The 17,811-nt window shown below is 29.4% G+C and overlaps 3 protein-coding genes across 14 annotated transcripts; 2 read left to right on the forward strand and 1 right to left on the reverse strand.

Annotated features, from left to right (window-relative positions):
- Positions 1 to 407: 407 nt before the first annotated feature.
- On the forward strand, positions 408 to 7,643 carry LOC107070403 (alpha-tubulin N-acetyltransferase). Of its 7 annotated transcripts, none has more exons than XM_089176241.1 (9): positions 408 to 463; positions 1,288 to 1,414; positions 3,052 to 3,201; positions 3,747 to 3,918; positions 4,429 to 4,570; positions 5,360 to 5,462; positions 5,574 to 5,661; positions 5,754 to 5,800; positions 7,276 to 7,643. In XM_089176241.1, exons 2-9 carry the CDS (start codon positions 1,311 to 1,313, stop codon positions 7,547 to 7,549), a joined length of 1,080 nt encoding a protein of 359 aa, XP_089032367.1. In that variant the 5' UTR covers positions 408 to 463; positions 1,288 to 1,310; the 3' UTR covers positions 7,550 to 7,643. The 7 variants fall into 7 exon arrangements, with proteins under 7 accessions (XP_089032367.1, XP_089032366.1, XP_089032369.1 ...); XM_089176240.1 differs by having other exon boundaries at positions 413 to 534; XM_089176243.1 differs by having other exon boundaries at positions 415 to 463; positions 1,285 to 1,414.
- Positions 7,644 to 7,766: 123 nt separating this feature from the next.
- Positions 7,767 to 9,252, reverse strand: LOC107070402 (polyisoprenoid diphosphate/phosphate phosphohydrolase PLPP6). The gene is made up of 4 exons (XM_015328575.2): positions 9,111 to 9,252; positions 8,882 to 9,016; positions 8,670 to 8,769; positions 7,767 to 8,581 (listed from the first exon to the last, which is right to left on the reverse strand). The coding sequence occupies exons 1-4, from the start codon at positions 9,117 to 9,119 to the stop codon at positions 8,199 to 8,201; spliced, it is 627 nt and encodes a 208-aa protein (XP_015184061.1). The 5' UTR covers positions 9,120 to 9,252; the 3' UTR covers positions 7,767 to 8,198.
- Positions 9,253 to 10,149: 897 nt separating this feature from the next.
- LOC107070401 (uncharacterized) lies at positions 10,150 to 16,258 on the forward strand. Of its 6 annotated transcripts, none has more exons than XM_015328571.2 (9): positions 10,227 to 10,288; positions 12,041 to 12,090; positions 12,239 to 12,589; positions 12,665 to 12,805; positions 12,875 to 13,035; positions 13,113 to 13,400; positions 13,531 to 13,771; positions 13,860 to 14,172; positions 14,447 to 16,258. In XM_015328571.2, the coding sequence occupies exons 3-8, from the start codon at positions 12,239 to 12,241 to the stop codon at positions 14,106 to 14,108; spliced, it is 1,431 nt and encodes a 476-aa protein (XP_015184057.1). In that variant the 5' UTR covers positions 10,227 to 10,288; positions 12,041 to 12,090; the 3' UTR covers positions 14,109 to 14,172; positions 14,447 to 16,258. The 6 variants fall into 6 exon arrangements, with proteins under 6 accessions (XP_015184056.1, XP_015184058.1, XP_015184057.1 ...); XM_015328569.2 differs by lacking the exon at positions 10,227 to 10,288 and adding an exon at positions 10,985 to 11,913; XM_015328570.2 differs by lacking the exon at positions 12,041 to 12,090 and having other exon boundaries at positions 10,150 to 10,288.
- Positions 16,259 to 17,811: the final 1,553 nt, after the last annotated feature.

A 17,811-nucleotide genomic window follows, 5' to 3' on the forward strand; every position in this document is an offset into this window, starting at 1 on the left:
ATAAATCTAATAGAATATTTTAATATTTAATAACCTAATACACGTAATTTTATTGTAGGAAACTTTAAAACTAATCACCATTATAAAATATAGATTATGCAATAGTTACGCCATCTTTCAAACTCTAATACACAATTTATTGGTTGTTAAATTTGTAATAAAAGAATGTACGTAAATGTATTTGAACATTGACTAGTATTAAAAATATGATTTACCGAATCAATAAATATTTAAATCGACTAAAATATTGTTTTGAATGAAATAATATACTTGTATTTTACTCAATTTCAAAATTGACCGCCATTATGAAAACTGACCATGTGACCGCATGACGACATCGTCGGGTGAATAGATGATTGGTCAATCCGTAGAAATCATGCGCGCGAATATTTCCCTCACTCTTTCTTGATTCCTCAGAAAAGACACATCGTTCTCTTGCTCGGTTTCTCGTATCACGGTGGCTGTGAGTACCGTGAAGGACATTAAAGTGTTAAGACGCACACGATCGAGAAAATACATATATAAAAACGCTACGTAATTTTCTATATTTATAAAAAATTATCATACTTTCGGAGATAGGACTACGTAAGACAATTGTTAGATTGCATCTATCGCTGTCAAAACAGTGTTTAAGTTATTTAAAAAAAATTTCTCTCTTTAGATATTATTATTCATTTATCTGTAAAAATAACAAAATATTCATTCAAATTTAATTATTAATATTAATTAAAAAATTTAAGAGAAAGGGATAAAAGAAAAAAAAAAAAGAAAAGAAATGACGTGATTTCACGAAGATCGACAGAAAAAAAAAATAATCATCGGACGTTTAACATAATATAAGTAAAACAAAAAGAAAAGAAAAAAAAATTAATATAATTCTTTCTTTCTTTTTTGTTTTTGTTTAATTAAACAATAATTTAATATTATCCGAAGTTTGCTTATTATGGACGACCCCTAAAATCTTTCCTGTCAGTGACAGTGTATCTTAATTTTTCAAATACTACGTATATATGTATACATATATATATATATATTCACATTTTTACATGTACATAATCCGAATACATAGAAAAAGAATGTTATTTGATCTTTCCGTTTAAAAACAAAGAAATATATAAAAAATAGAAAAAAAAAAAAAAATTCTGGTGATCCAATTTCTTGGAAAGATAAAAAGAAACTTTTGATTTACGAAATAAGTGTGTAACACCAACATACAAGTACATCCACCCACATACATACATACATACATACATACAAACACGTTGATCAACTATTTAAAACCAGCAGAAGGGAAATACTAGATTCACGAGATGGAGTTCAAGTTCAACGTCAATAAACTACTACCTAGGAAGATCAACAAGGCTACTCATATGCTAATACCAGAAGATTTTAAAGGGGATCGTCGTCAGCTAAAGTAAGATAATCATTATGATTATTATGATTATTATTATTATCATTATTATTAGAAAAATAATCTTATATATATTGCCCCTTTTTCTTTTTCTATTATTCTAATTAACATACATACGAGTAGATATGTATATATATATATATATTAGTGTGTATGTAAGAGGACTTTACACCTGTGTTATTAGCCGGTCATTACAAGAACGCTTATACGCTGGCGCGAAATGCTGTGTGTGGGCGAGAACGAATGGCTTCGCCCCAGTATTATTGATGACCTTTTTTTTTTTTAAATGGACCATATATGTTTATCGTAATAATAATCTTGCATAATATTTCATCCCCGAATTGCTTTTTTACAATTATTTATCCAATTTTTATTAACGAACACTTCGTTGTATTATCAATTAAATGATAATGATAATGACGATGATGATGATGTTAATATTGATGCAATAAATGTCGATAAAACATCTGGAAATAATTAATTCTAATATATTATGCGATAAATATATATGTATATATATATATGTATATGTATATATGTATGTAAAATGGTGTAAATTTAAAAGAACGTTCGAAGAAATTCTTAAGCAGTGACTCGAACGAATGAACGAACGAACGAACGAACGCTCACGGAAGTCTATGACGAAATGGTAGAGTGCTTTCTCACCGTTTACCTCCCGTTGGTTGCTCCGTTATTATGTGGAAAACTATCTCTCTTGGATCCCTCTTTCCTTTTTGCATAGAGAACAGAACAACGACGTTGTTGGGGAGTTGGATAAATGTGTAATGCCAACTCTCCTCTTACCTACATACATACAAATAAATAATATTACTTTTCCAAATATTTCCTTAATGCGTTCACCAATTTCAATATTTTATTTTTTACTTTTCCTATAAATCAATGATTTTTAATGTTATTGCAAAATATTGTACAATATTTGAACTATTGGGCTGTTCGGAAAATAATAAATGCATGAATTGATGCAAAATGGCAAATAATAACACGTGAGATCGATGAGAAGTTCAATTTATCAAATTCAACTATTTATGCTCATTCAAAAGGCTTAGGTTTTATCTTTGAAATGAAAATTGTTTTCATTTTTACAAAAGAAAAATGAAATTATTTTCCGAACAATCGAATATACTTGGAAGATTTAAAGTTAAAAAGATCTGGGTATAAATTTGCTAACAATTTAACAAATAAATGTTGAAATATGTGTTGAACACGAATTGAATTGATCGATATGTTAAATATGTCTATTTATGAGACATAAATGTGATGAAATATTATCGAATCGTCCTTAGACTACTTCAATCGATGTTAAGGTCGATGTCTATAGACGATTATTATCTTTACAAACTTATAATAATGTTTTATTATTATAAAAAAGTATTACAAACAAATCTAGACGTAAATTACACTGTTATAGGACATTGAAATAATATATCAGTTATTACAAGATTAGTTGAAAGTTGTAATTCAATGAACATACCAACGTGTATTATGTAACGATGCTCTATTCGTGATGTCATTTTCTACGTATTACAATGTCCCATCGAATTAATTAATTCTATCGTTGTTTCAAATCTGTTTAACAAAACAAAATAAAACAAAATGAATTATTTTGAATAATGTTACAGCGAAGATCAACGACAAATAAAAAAGATTTTGGATGACATGGGTGAAGCCTCTGCCAAAGCTCAAGGATTAAGCAAACCAATTACCAGTGCTAGTAAACTTCGAGACACTGACCATATTGTTTATCTTCTTGTTGACAGCGAAGCGAACAAGTAATTTGTTGTTTACAAAATTATTCTGAAATAATAATATAAAAATAGATAATAATGAATAATTTGGAAATAAAATTAAAAATATATATTATAATATGTTTATGCTCGTGTAAACGAGTTGTAATATTTTCTATGAAAGCAAAGAGAGCTTTCATTGTATATAGCAATGGTGGTGGATCGATAACGAAGCTGAGTTTTACTGCATAAAATGCGTCTTTTGTAGCGTCTTTTTCTTTTTAAATTGACGTAGAATTTTGTTGATTCATTTTAATTGATATTTTTGTTTATCATTGATCAATTATTTCAAATAAAATGATGGATTTAATATATATCGAATATTTGTTGTTGTTGTTGTAATCATCTTATGTAACAATTCGAGAAAGATGAAATTAGAGATAAGGATAAGTGTTAAATTAATCTTTTTCGGTATCGCGAAACACGTTAGATGTTAATTTACGATTATAATATACTTAAATATATGATATTTAATTAATCATATCAATTATAATATATGTAATATCATTTGATGATCTTCAATTTTGTAGCAATTTGGGAAGCGTAGTAGGTTTGCTGAAAACTGGATCGAAAAATTTATTTATGTTCGATGAAACTGGTGCAAGTTATCAATTGAAACCACGGTGTATCTTGGATTTTTATATTCATGAATCACGACAACGTATGGGACTTGGAAAAATTCTTTATCAATACATGCTAACCGTAAGTTTTATTATACATTTAATTTTCATTGAATATAAAACGTGACGATTATACAAGAATAATTTCGACATTTTGTAAACGTACAAAATAATTCATCTAATATCATGATGAACAAAAAAAAGAAGACAAAATGATAAAAGTAAGATAATAGGTGTTGTTACGGATTTAAAGGTAACATGAATAAGGTGAGTGAACTCTCATCATGCTAGGCCATTTATTTCGACACGGTTCGTTGATTTGTATCTAATCCATGGTAGTTAGTAGTAGTAGGAGCAAAAATTTCTCCCTCAATTTTTATTAAATAAATATATATGAATAATATTAGATAAATCAACGATCAACATTTCTTTCTATATACTTTTAAATCGTTTTGATATTTCACGGCGAATAATTAGAATTTTATTACATTAATTATTTTCTTTAAAGATATTTTGATGAACGATTACAAATTATCTCTATACGCGTGTTTCTCATGTGTGTTTTGTTTTGTTTTGTTTTTTCTTTTTCTAGGAAGAAAATATCAGGCCAGTGAAATTAGCGATCGACAGACCATCGGAGAAATTTCTTGCCTTTTTACAAAAACATTATGGATTGTCCAAAATCATACCGCAAAATAATAAATTTGTAGTATTCGAAGGATTTTTTGACGACGGTGAGAACTTCCTTCTTCTTCTTCTTCTTTTTTTGTTTTTGTTGAATCAATAAACCCATTAAGAGACTTGGGTCACTGTGTTTATTCGTGTTTACGTAAAATCAATAAGTGTTGAACTAGAAAAGAAGACTTTGTGTTAAAAAATATTAAATAATATTTATATCATTTTATTGAATTAATCAACAAGTCAAATGAAAAATTTCTAATATAAAATACTAGCACAGACATTAATTGTTTAATTCAATAAAATAAATTTAATTGATGATATCAAAAATGTCATATTAACCATTATAAAAATCCTTACGAAGGATTGTCTGGTAATCTGAATAACACCATAAAAGTACAAGGCTAAAGTCGAGTCATCGTCGATCCCACTTCATTTTAAAGGTACGAAAAAGGTACACCCACAAGGTCAGTCAGTCAGACAGTCTGATATAGGCCAGATACTTGCCAATGTTATTGCATTGGAAATAAAATAACAAAAATATAAAATAAAAGAATACAAAAGAGGGGAGGAGGAGGGAGGGAGGGGAGGGAGGGAGGGGACAGTTGGAAATAGCAGTCAATGCTATATTGATAATTTAATTTTAAAAGAGCTTATAGACTAACAATCTGATTTCAAATTGTATGATTTTATCCTTGACTTAGATTTATGTTGATTAAATATAACTAACAACTTATAAGTTTCCCCATTTGTAAAATGATAGCTTTGTAAAAAAAAAAAAAAAACTTCGTACTTTGATCTAATTTGTATTATTACATTTTGTGTTTGTTCATTTTTTTTTTTAGAAATTCAAGATGTTAGAGCTAACAGATATAGTTTACCTCCAAAACATTCATTTGATATCGGAATGACTAATAATAATAATAATAATGCAACGAAAAGTAATAGGTAAGTGTATTATAAAAAAAATATAATATGAATATATATATATGTTATAAATAATAATAAAAAAATATTTGTCAATTAATATTTTGTTCTATAGAATAATTTTCTTTTTAGTACAAATGATATCCCGTATGTTTCTACAGTTTCACGAAGTTCTTACGGAAGATACGCTGCTGGACGACCACCTTGTTCAATGGCAAACGTAAATAAATTTATATATATAGATATATAATATATCTTAATAATTATTAATAATATTTATAGAAAAAAAATGTATACATATAATTATTATAGATAATTCATAACACTGCAATGGTTGGCCAATCAGTTGAACGAACAGGGTGAGTAAAATCGGATAGTACAATGTTTGAACGACGATTGAAATTGTTGTGCGATCTTTTTTTAAAAAAAAAAAAAAAAAAAACATTTGTACAAACGATTATTAGTTAAACAATTTATATTATATTATATTTATTTTGTTATTATTATTATTATTATTATTTTAATACGCGAAATAATCCGAATTTTTAACGAGGACAATAATAATCTATTTGGAAAAATAAAAAAAAATAAAATAAAAATAGAAACGAAAGTTATAAACTTCATTCGACGATCGTTAAACGAAATATTTGTTCTTGCCAAAGTAACAGATTATTTTTCAACATATATATATATATATATATATATATATATATATATATATATATATATATATATATATATATAAATCGTTAAATTATAATTTAGAAAAATGATTAAGTTTGTTTTTTTTTTCTCAATTATTATTCTATGTAAATATGTAAGACAAATGTTGTGCAATTAACGCATAAAAAATATGTTTGCTTGTTTTTTTTTCTTCCGATTACTAAATGACAAAAATCACTTGTTAATTTCTTTTGTAGTTGATTATTAAAAAAAAAAAAAATACAAAAAAAGGATAATATTTATTTAAATAATTTATTTTTGACGAAATATTTCAATGTTTAAAAAAACGATATACAAAAAAAAAAAAAGAAAAAAATATATATTTATATTGTAAAAGTTATTTCATATGTTATAAGAAAATATTATTGTTCCAATATTATAATATGTTGTTCGTTAATACTACACATTTAAAAAAATACTTGAACACTTTATCATGCATGTTTTTTTACACACATGCAAAAATATATATATATATAGTATATAATTAATTAATTTGTGATATTTATATTCTACTATTTAAAATTATTCGCACCGATCTCATTTATTATATATTATATTCGTTTAATTTTTTAATTATTATTATTATTTTTTTTTCCATGCTTCACATAAGTCTTATGCTTATTATCTTAAAAATTATTTAAAAATTTGCTCATTGTAAAATTATTTTTCGTTGCATTAATAACACACGCAAATAACGCATATATCTTTTTTTTCTTTTTTTTTACTTATATCTTATAATTATTATTAAGAGTTAATCTTTGGTAAATTTAATTCTTATTAAATGTTGATCATAGAAAATAATATTATTTAAAAATAGCACATGTGACGTTTACATTTTTGTTAAATCCGATTGATATCTAAGCCTTCAGAGAAGGTTGTTGCTAAAGCTTTTTTTAGTTTTGTAATTTTATTTCTTTATGTATACATTTTTATCATCCACATACATACATACATATATATATTAACGAATTTTATTGTTAAATAAAATAAATCATAAATCATAAAAGACTTAATATCGTATATAAACACACACACACACAAAATTGCATGTCCTTATTTATGACGTTATGACATTTTTTTACGCCATCACGGAAAGAGATGAAATTTTCAGTGAGGATATTAATTCGTCCCCTGTAACACCAAAACTGGAACGACCTCGGTCTTTAAGTTTATATTCGGAGGATGATCAAAAGCAACATACAAATGAAACATCAACGGTATTGAAGACAGTTGTTCCTAATAATAACGAAGCAACATCATTTGCTACCGTTATAAAAGATACTGAAAAAACTGTTAAAGCTTCACCTTCATGCAGCCAAGAAGTAACTGGAAATAATCAACACACTCATCTCGATCTTAAATTTTATCATTCGCCATTATGGTAAAAAAAAAAAAAAAGAAAAAAAAAAAAGAATACATTTATAAGTGGTATACTTATCGTAAACACAAAATAGACAAATAAATTTGATGCTAAAGTAACTTTTGTTCTGTCTTAGATGTTCTCTTATTAATGAATATGAAGAAAAATATCCAGTTCTTATGACAACACTTTTTCTTATTTCATTAACTAATTTATACTTTTGATTTAAGATTATTAATTAGTTTCTTTTTTTTTTTTTTTTAAATGTTAATGTTATGTTTTTTTAGGTACACTTAAGTATTGGTATTTAATTTGTGTTATATCAAATGCAACAGTATTGACACAGTTTCATTTAATGACTATTAATATAATAAAGCAATAAAAAAAATACACCAAACAAAAACAAAAAATCCTAATACAAGCAAATAATTTACTCCAAGTTCATAATTTATTTCTATTACAACAAGTGGCAAAGAAACTTTTTAAAAATAATAAAATATAAAAACAAAACAAAAATTATTTATGATGCAAATTTATGTTTAAAATTAATCAAATATCTAATCTTAAATTATTCATATAATCAAAAAAAAAGAAAAGAATTAAAACATATATATATATATAATAAAATTGTAACCAACAAAAAAGAAATATAAATAAATAAAATATGAATTAATTTAAAGGTCATCAACTCTCTCACTTGTAATCCAGGAAATTAAATTTATACATGTTTCCTGACTTAGGTATAAATAATTAATGAACTTTGCTTCAATAATACCTAAACCTATACCAGCACAAATGTCAAGAATATTATGTCGTCTCATTAAAAGTCTAGATAAACATACACAAACACACCAAGATATTAGGGATAGTGTAAAAATAGAAGGCACTTCCCATATATATAAAAAGAAATAAACAATGAAAGTAGATCGGGATGCATGTCCTGATGGAAATGAGTATTTATCAGGACCAATTGAAAAAAGATCATCATTAACTGCAGGTCGTCTTCTTCTTGTTAATGCTTTCAATATTGCAGTTATGAATATATCAATAATGAAGCCTAAAGAAATTTCAGTTATGTATATTTACATATATATATTTAAAAGTCTAACCTTACTTTTACTTTAGAAATTATGATCACCACTTACCTATGAAAAGGTTAACTTGCATTTGATAAAGAGATGTACTGTTAAAAATCCATATCGAAGCTAATGTTAATGCCATCCAAGTAATTCCATGACACGATATCTTTGAAAATGAAATAATTGTTAACATCTTGAACATTGACCTTTTTTGACACATGACATATTATACTTAAAATATGTTTTTTTTTTTATATATTTTTTTTTTTTATAAATACCTCTAATGCTTTATAATGTGTTTTGAGTTGTTTAAATGTTACATATTTTTCAAATGTAGTTACAAAAGCATAGCTTAAATAAATATCAAATGCTAATATTTTTTTCAATGACGAAGGTACTTGTCGTTTCTTAGTCTGCATTATGAAAAGAGATGAAACAAAGTAATATTAATTAATAAAATATTATTATCGCATTATATCTATAAATAAATGATTTTTAGACAAATACCTGATCCATGATAATCTTTGAATAAATTATTTAAATGAGAGTACAACCAAAAAAATAATAACCAGTTCTTTCTTATCTTATTGATATATTAACTTGTATTAACTCAAGAGAATAAATCTCGTTATCGAACCTAACCTAAACTAATCACGAATTAGGAATAGAAAAAACAATACAGAAAAAATTTCGATGGCGCTAATATCTGACGGTGATATACGAAAGTATACATTCAAATAGATTTTAAAAATTCAATAGCACTACTGACACCTAAAAGATGGGATGATTAGAAAGTAAAAAAAAAAAGAAAAAAAGTTACAACATTGTATTAGTAATATTTGTTACAAGATTATATTTGATTAATATTTAATGTCCCCCCATTGGAAATGAAAAAAATGTCTATTTTGAAATTATAATTTGATTTTAATTCAATATTAGAAACCTTGGCATTAAGTATGTATAATAAAATTACAATTTATTTCGAACAAAAACGATTAGTTAGATTGACGAAGCTTTCGAAAAAACGATGAAGAATAAATAATCGAATATTTGCCACTGTTGCAATCATTACATAAAATAGTATATAAAAATAATCGAAAGAAAAAAAAAACACAACTGTCCATAATTTCCTCGTGCAGTGACCGATGATACCAAAAAAATGGCGTCGCACACGTACTTAATACATGTAAAAGATATAAAAAGAAGGTTGTCACGCGTGGCGTACTCTCGCGATGTCGAACGGAACAATTTTGACTAGCGCTGATTGGCGAATACAAGCCGTGGGTGGCGATTGTTATGCGCATGCTCGAGATATCGCCATATTTAATTTTTCGCAAGTTTTATTCTTTGAATGATAAGAATAAAAATTAATAAAAAAATATATTCAATAAAATGATGACAATTACATAGAACCGCTAATCATAACAAGAAAATATCAATAATCATGAAATTATGATATGTGGTTAATAAAAAAAAATGAAACCGCGTTTTATGAGAATACATTTGATGCGCTCTAGGCACCGCGGATTTTTCCAGACGCGCGCGATTTTATTCTGCGCATGGAAAGCAATTTTGCCCAATCATAAATAGGGCTATTGTGGGGGGATGGTGTATGCCGCTGGCGCATTTCATACATCCGAGTGTAATGGTAACGAGATAGAGGCGTCGCGCGGGGATATCGGCCGGTTAGCACCGTAAATACCCTATTACCGTACTAGCGCCAAAAAAATCTAATCTTAAAAATTGCATTTATTTATTTACAATACGTGTTTTGCGAGATATCACTTTAATTGTAACGTTGCCTGAAGTTATCTCTCATTTCTTTCCTTTATACTTAACTCCTTTGTATCTCTCTCCTTTTTTTTTTTACACATTTCTTTTCCAGCGATCTTTTATACGCATATACATACATATATATGTATATATATATATATACGTGTACGTTCTCTCGATACACGAAACGCGAGTGTAAAAAGAAAAGAACACGTTCCACGAGGAGAGAGCGTTGATCAGCTTGCTTGGTTGCTTGGTTGCTTGCTTGATTGTGTCTTTCTTGAACGTGTACCATCTTCGTCCTAGCCGTATTATTGTAGTAGTCGTCTTGGTCGTCTTTGTAGTGTGCCGTTGATCGGGTAGTGCGTGCGAGCGGTCGAGCGAGTGATCTGTGACGTCAGTGGTCCGATCGGCTGTCACCTGTCAAGCCGACGAATCCCTCGCCTTACCTCAGTCCCCTTCCCCCTTGACTCTGGAGGCACCCCCCAATCCCCGCACAACTCTTCCTTGCCAGGGATTCTCCCACCATACTCTCACAACCACCACCATCAGTACAATCACCACCCACCACCACCACCACCACCACCACCAACCACCACTACTACCCTTTTCGCGAGAACCTCGCGAATCTCCCACCCTCGATCTAGTACTCCAGCTCCTCTTTCTCCTCTTCCACCTCTTCCAGCTCTTTTACCTCACCCACCAAATACTCCGAGCACCCGTTTTCCCTCGCTCTTTTTCACCAGTATGTTATATCCATCCCAGCGGTACCGCCACCTCTCTCCCAGGCACGAACTGCCGCCGGCAACCTCTCTTGCCCTTTTACCCTTTTATCCCAGCCATTCCGAAAACCGAGACTTCTGAGTACGAGTATCCCCCTGGCTGCATCCCCTTCTCTCACCGTATCTCCCTTTTTCTCTCTCTCCCTCTCTTTTTCTCTCTTTTCCTCCCTGATATATACTCCCATTCGCCTCCTGCCGCGACGACCGCAGACACAAAAACAATAACAAATCGATTCGCGAGAGAGAGCAATGGGAGGGGGTCAGTGCAGTAGGGCGACAAGGATGGCGCTTTACACGAATAGAGGGGAACCCTATCTATCTCTCTCTTTCTCTTTATCTTTCTCTTTCTCATTCTCTCATATATACACATACACGTACTCAATTCTCATCCCCCGCACTCTCTCGGTCTCTCTCTTTCTTTTTAGATATTGTATAGAGAACGTTATGCTAAAGTATGCATGCACGAGGGTTGGTCCGATGGTCAGGAATATCGCGAGTTCGTTCGTTCTGCGCCAGCACGTATCCGGGCAGTTCGTTTACATACTTATTAATTTTGCCATTACCTATTTATCTATCGTGCATTTGTATTTTTATCTATTTGGTGGTACATGCGGCTAACACTTTCGACACTATAACACGATTAAAATCGGCCGATTCTTGCAAGGACCTAACATGGTCTATTACTACTGCATGGGGGATGAGACTACGTAATGACGATCGGCTACAGTTGCGGTAGGCCACCAGAGGGGCACCATGTAAGAAACATCCAATCCCTCTGTCCATCTTATTCTTCCTCAGAAGAATAATTCTTTAGGGTCTATCTCTTCGTTTTATTTGGGACCCATACACACAATTAAGTTAATTTATCTTCAACCATTTCAGTCAAATTATCGAACTGGGGCACATGTCTGACGTCACAGATCATAAGACGGGTAATTGCTCGTTAAAACTCTTCCTCTTCTTCTTCTTCTTCTCTTTAATCTGTGTTCCATGAAATAAATTTAGATCTCCCTTTCGATCGTTTCGAGTTAAAAATATATACATCGAAACAAATGTATCTATCGAAGATATTTTCTTTAGATGGAATATGGGATTTGGAGTCTTCACGTTGCGGGTGAACTTTGGGGAGACCCGCGCCTCGCCCGTAGACATCCAATCTTACCCCCAAATGCGACACAATTACTTCCGAGGGCTGCTTTAGCCCTAAGTGCCCTACATCAGCCAACAAATATGGTACCTTTGCCATTAACATTATCTGGCCCACCCTATGGCCCAATGGAATTGGTTACCAAATCTTCCGGCAGTACTAACGATTTAGAATCGGTCAAAGATGAAAATAACGATAATTTTCGTCGCGAAGATAATGACGATGGCGACGATAACGAAGGCAACGAAGAAAACATCGAAAAGCCCGACGAAAATGAAAATCAAGTAAGGTTTATATTTTCTTCATTATTCATTTCAATCTCGTTATATGAGAATTAAATTTCCTCATTAATTATTTAGACTTCCGAACAAATCGAAAATAACGAGAACGAAGATGAAGAGGAAAGTGATAGCGGAAGTACCGGGAGTTCCCATAAGTCGGCTAACAACAATTTTCCTACGAAATTGCTAGATCCTATTTCATGTTTAGGTCTCGATAAGGTATATCATTATTTAATGAAGTTTTAATAAGATCTACAAGTATATATTTCCTTCATATTCAATATATAGGAGGGAGCAGTGTCGCCAGTATTGAATGGTTGGGTATTAGGAGCATATACAGCAATGTTAGGAAGATTATCAGCAGCTACTGCAGCTTTAGAAGCTACACAAATTCCTAATATACCATCGGATAGTGACTCAGAAAGTGAGAACTCTTCTTACACGGAAAGGTATACTATACTACATTATTATTAATATTAAGAACGAATTGCAATAATGAAAAAAACGATATTTTAATGATGTACAGATCAAGGGGTAGTAGTCCAAATGGAAATAACATTCATCGAGGATATTCATGTGGTTCTTGCGATGTAGTAGCACCAACGCGACCAGCTTTAAGAAAGCACATAGCGGATTGTCATCCAACATTAAATGGTACGGAAACAAGGGAATCCAGGACTTGTCCCGCCTCTGGCTGCGATTTTACAACGAATAGTAGATGTGACATGGAAACACATGTAGCAGCACATGTGGCTCAAGGAATGACACCTACTGGAAAGAAACGTACCCTGGCATTGCAACGCGTCAGGTATAGGTACTCAAGTCAAATCATTTTTTATTACTTCTTCTTCTTCTTCTTCATCTTCTTCTGTATAAATACATTACATTACATGTTCCTCATGATTTTGTTTGATTATGGGTTTATTATTTGTTCCGAAAATTAGATACGAAAGGGAGGAATATCGATGCTCTTTATGTTCCTATGCCTGTACGATCGAGAAAGCTTTTCAAAGGCATTTGAGAGCACACGCGAGAGGTACAGCACCAGAGACAAGAGTTAGTTGTGCAGTATGTGGTGCCGATAGATCATCCGAAGTTGATCTTAGTAGACACATGAGAAGGCATAGAGATGATCGTTACTTTTGTTGTGATATCTGTATCTTTCGTACGGTTCAATTGAAAAAGGTAATTAATAAGATCAATTTCTCATCATATTTATATTCGTACAATTAATAAAAATAGATTTGACCTAGATTAAATATTAATGATTCAGTTGATTCAACACCGTCGTATGCACACCGGTGAGAAACCACATCTTTGTCCGCATTGTGCATACAGAAGTGCACGTCGTGATAATTTACGGAGTCACGTTAGGCGAGTTCACAAGAAAGAAAATTTATATTGCGATACGTTCAGTCCACGTGGTATGTTGATAGCACCAACTATGAACGATAAAGATGATTCGATCGTCGTACAAAGCCCCGCGTCTTCACCGTCCTCTAATCCTGAGTCGACGAATTAGTGCTAACGAAGATATTAGTAATTCAAGGAAATATTCTTAGCCTCTTAACGACTTTCAGTCAAAGGTAAATATTCATTTTTTTCTATTTATTTATTTATTTAGTTATTTATTTATTATAGGTCTGCGCGATGAAAAAGGTTCCTATAAGTGAATTTTTACAATAGCCCTCTTTAAGATTAATTTTTGGTTTGTCAATTTTAATATGATAATAATAGGATGCAATAAATAATAAATTATGTTTAGAAATACTTTTGACCTCTATCTAGATAGTAGATATAGATATATATACTATCTAGAAAAAAAAAAGAAAAAAAAATAATTACTATCTGATATTTCAGCTACTGTTAAATGGTAGCATGGTAGGAAGATCTTGAAAGTGAATGGCTGTGAAATGAAGAACAAGAGGCTAAATGTAAAACTTCGAACGAAACGTTGATTTTTAATTATTAAGATTAATATTTCTATGTATTATTTTATTTTTCTTTTCCTTTTTATACCCTTTTGTTTTATTATTTTATTTATTTTAGGATAAACGATTGAAAAAAAAAAAAAAGAAAAACGAAAGAATTGTCGAACGAATTTTGATCGATAATGATCAGAGATTGATAAAACAAGGTGATCCTCTTCGTCGCGTTTATTTATAACATTGATTTATTTAATATTAAACAAAAAGGTGAAGAAGAAAAGAAAAAGAAAAACCTATGTTCAAAGAATAATCGATCTCTGATCATAATCGTTGATAAATCAATGATTTATTTAGAAATCTGCATGTGATCATGTTGATCATTTCAATCTCTAATCTTCGAATTTTATTAAAATAACAATTACATATAATAATAATACTAATAATAATAATAATAAGCGCTAATTAAATTAATTGATTAATTATTGTTATTAAATTTAAAAAAAGTAATAATAATAATAATAATATTAATATTAATAATATTAATAATAATTAAAATAAAACACGTAAATAACTAAAATTCGATATTCGAACCATTTGGGTTTCGATAATAACGAAAAAATAAAAGCTGCATAATGGTGCTAGAATCGTAGACTGGATCATAGTGAAAGACTGATAGTAGGTGTGTTTACACGGCATCATATATATATATATATATATGTATTTATTATGTATATGTATATTTCATTTTATTTTACATAAATATTATGCCGTGATTTAACGAATGAGAAAGATTAAGACTGCAATTCTATACCGATTTAAAAGCTAGAGTATCTCCTGTTCCAAAAAAATATTATAATATATGTATATATATATATATATATTGAATTAATTCTATCTTTTTGATATATAATTAAAATTGAATTTAAATGTCGCATCGCTTGTATCATCTCATAAGATTCGATTTATCAGGAGAACTCTGGCTAAGAGACTAGAAAGAAAAGGGTGCTATTTTCTGACTGATTTGATATTTTTTTGAATTAAAAATCATTTAACCCTTTCGCTAAAGGGCGTATTTTTCGCGGTGCTATTTCTATTGTAACGGGCTATTAATACGTGTCGCATCATCAAAATTGCAATTGATTTTTTAAATAATTTTGTTTGTTGATATTAATGATTTTTAATGAAAAGAAACAAAACATTAAAATTAACATGTCCAGTGTGGGATATTTGACGTCCCACCCGACCCCACCCAACCCCCATATGCATGCATATGTTCGTCGTGTGTAAAATACGCGGTATTTTATGGAGAGCCACTATAGTGGTCTCGTAATAGCGAAAGGGTTAATCATTTAAATGATTTCTATTTTTAAAAAAAGGCATTAATACAGCATGTTTTATTCTTATTTAAATATGCATAAAATAAAAGAATAAAATAAAATATAAAAAAAAAAAATAAAAAGAACCGTCCCCTAAAATCGATTAAGATTTTCGAGAGAGACAAATGAAGTGATGAAAATGGAGAACAAACAAACAAACAAACAAACAAACAAACAAAGAAAAAAAAATAATAATACTATTGAAAGAAGTGTCAGGGTGGGGGGTGGTAAAAAAATAACGAAAGCCAATACTTATAAATGTGTGTCAATTTTGAATCTATCGTACTACGTTCTAGTCGATAATTAATTAATTAATTAAACAAACAAAAATATACATACATACATACATACATACATACATGCATGCATGCATACAAACAAAGACCGAAAAAGAAAGGGAATGAGAAAAAAAATGAAGAAAAAGAAATGCAAAGACATTTTGTAGAAAAAACGATTTAAAATACAGTGAAAATCTTTTGAGAGATTAAAATTGCAAATGAATTTAAGCGCTAAATGAAAGCTCTCGGTAATTATTGTATACATACATACATACATACACATATTACACATATACGAAGACACATACAAGTATAATAATATTAATATTAATATTAATAATAATAATAATAATTATAATAATAATATACTTTCTTGCTTTTGATATATATTGTATTTAAATGATATTTTATATTTGTAAACGGTGTTTATTGCAAATGGTGGAACGATGAATTATCAACGACATCTTTTTATATATATATCTCTATCTCACACATGATTTTATATATATATATATATATACATAATTATGTATATATATATATATATATATATATATATACATAAGACATATTTATGTATATATGCACCGCCTGCCTATAAAATGGCTCCTGATTATATTATAATTGTTGCATAGTATTTAAATGTAGTTTGAGAGATGAATTTATGTTATTTTTTCTTACAACGTCTGAACGTTATTTAAAATATTTATATTTATATTTATATATATATATATATTTATCATTTTAACCCTTAAAGTGCATATGGGGTGTTTGACACTCCAACAAATGTTTGATCTCTCGAAAACGGTACTGAATTTGAAAAAATTTGGTTATTTGTCTAATGCCATCTAGTGTTCATTCAGATGGCTATAAAACCTATTCTACTTTAAAAAAAGATGTATCAAACTACTTTAAAAAAACATTGCGAGGAATTTAAATATTAAATAGCAGCTTCAGGAACACGTTGGGGGTGTCAAACACTCACAGTGGTGCACTTTAACTAACTTTTACCAAGTGTACACTTTAAGGGTTAATTCGAAATATTTGTTAACGAGTATTCAAAGACAAAAAAATGGGTTGGTTCTACGAGATCATTTTGTTCATTTTGAATGATTTCATATTATTATTAATAATATTATAAAAATGATAATAGCAAGTAATTTAGCTCAAAGTATCTCTTTGTTGAAATATTCCATTTTTATACATATATATATATATATGTATACACTTTGTGTATAATTATCGGTACGTATGTAAATTAATTATATGTTGATTAAAAATGGATAAGAGGTAGTAAAGGAATAAGAACACAATGATAAGAAAAAGAAAAAGAAACGAAACGAAACGATTAACAAATGAATAATTAAATAATAATAACATAAAAAAGAAAAATAAATTAGCTTGTATCGTCCGAGCAAGTGTCTCAGGTGTGAGTATGCGAAATTTATTCTAATTTATCGTAAATACGCAAGCAAGGGCTCTTCTTTATTATCATAAATGTTCGTACCATCAATTTAAAACGAAATAATATATAATGTGTGCCAAAAAAAAAAAAAAAGAAGAAAAAGAAGAAGGATCCAAACGACGAAGAATATTAAAAAAAAAAAAAAAAAAAAAAATAAAGTGAGATTAATGTTGTAAAA

Source organism: Polistes dominula, unplaced genomic scaffold (genome assembly GCF_049000335.1).
Source record: "Polistes dominula isolate Pdom_NZ unplaced genomic scaffold, Pdom_raw_medaka contig_21, whole genome shotgun sequence".
Lineage (NCBI taxonomy): Eukaryota > Metazoa > Arthropoda > Insecta > Hymenoptera > Vespidae > Polistes > Polistes dominula.

Bases quoted from the DNA above. Each gene is read 5' to 3' on its own strand.
- LOC107070401 (XM_015328566.2), top strand. From the start codon at position 11,869: ATGACGATCGGCTACAGTTGCGGTAGGCCACCAGAGGGGCACCAT. The intron at 11,914-12,238 runs GTAAGAAACATC...TATTTTCTTTAG, and splicing joins GGCCACCAGAGGGGCACCAT to ATGGAATATGGGATTTGGAG. The intron at 13,401-13,530 runs GTACTCAAGTCA...TCCGAAAATTAG, and splicing joins TTGCAACGCGTCAGGTATAG to ATACGAAAGGGAGGAATATC.
- LOC107070402 (XM_015328575.2), bottom strand. The intron at 8,770-8,881 runs GTATTTATAAAA...TCATTTTCAAAG, and splicing joins CACATTATAAAGCATTAGAG to ATATCGTGTCATGGAATTAC. The intron at 8,582-8,669 runs GTAAGTGGTGAT...AAATTTCTTTAG, and splicing joins GCAAGTTAACCTTTTCATAG to GCTTCATTATTGATATATTC.
- LOC107070403 (XM_089176241.1), top strand. From the start codon at position 1,311: ATGGAGTTCAAGTTCAACGTCAATAAACTACTACCTAGGAAGATCAAC. The intron at 4,571-5,359 runs GTGAGAACTTCC...TTTTTTTTTTAG, and splicing joins CGAAGGATTTTTTGACGACG to AAATTCAAGATGTTAGAGCT. The intron at 5,801-7,275 runs GTGAGTAAAATC...TGAAATTTTCAG, and splicing joins CAATCAGTTGAACGAACAGG to TGAGGATATTAATTCGTCCC.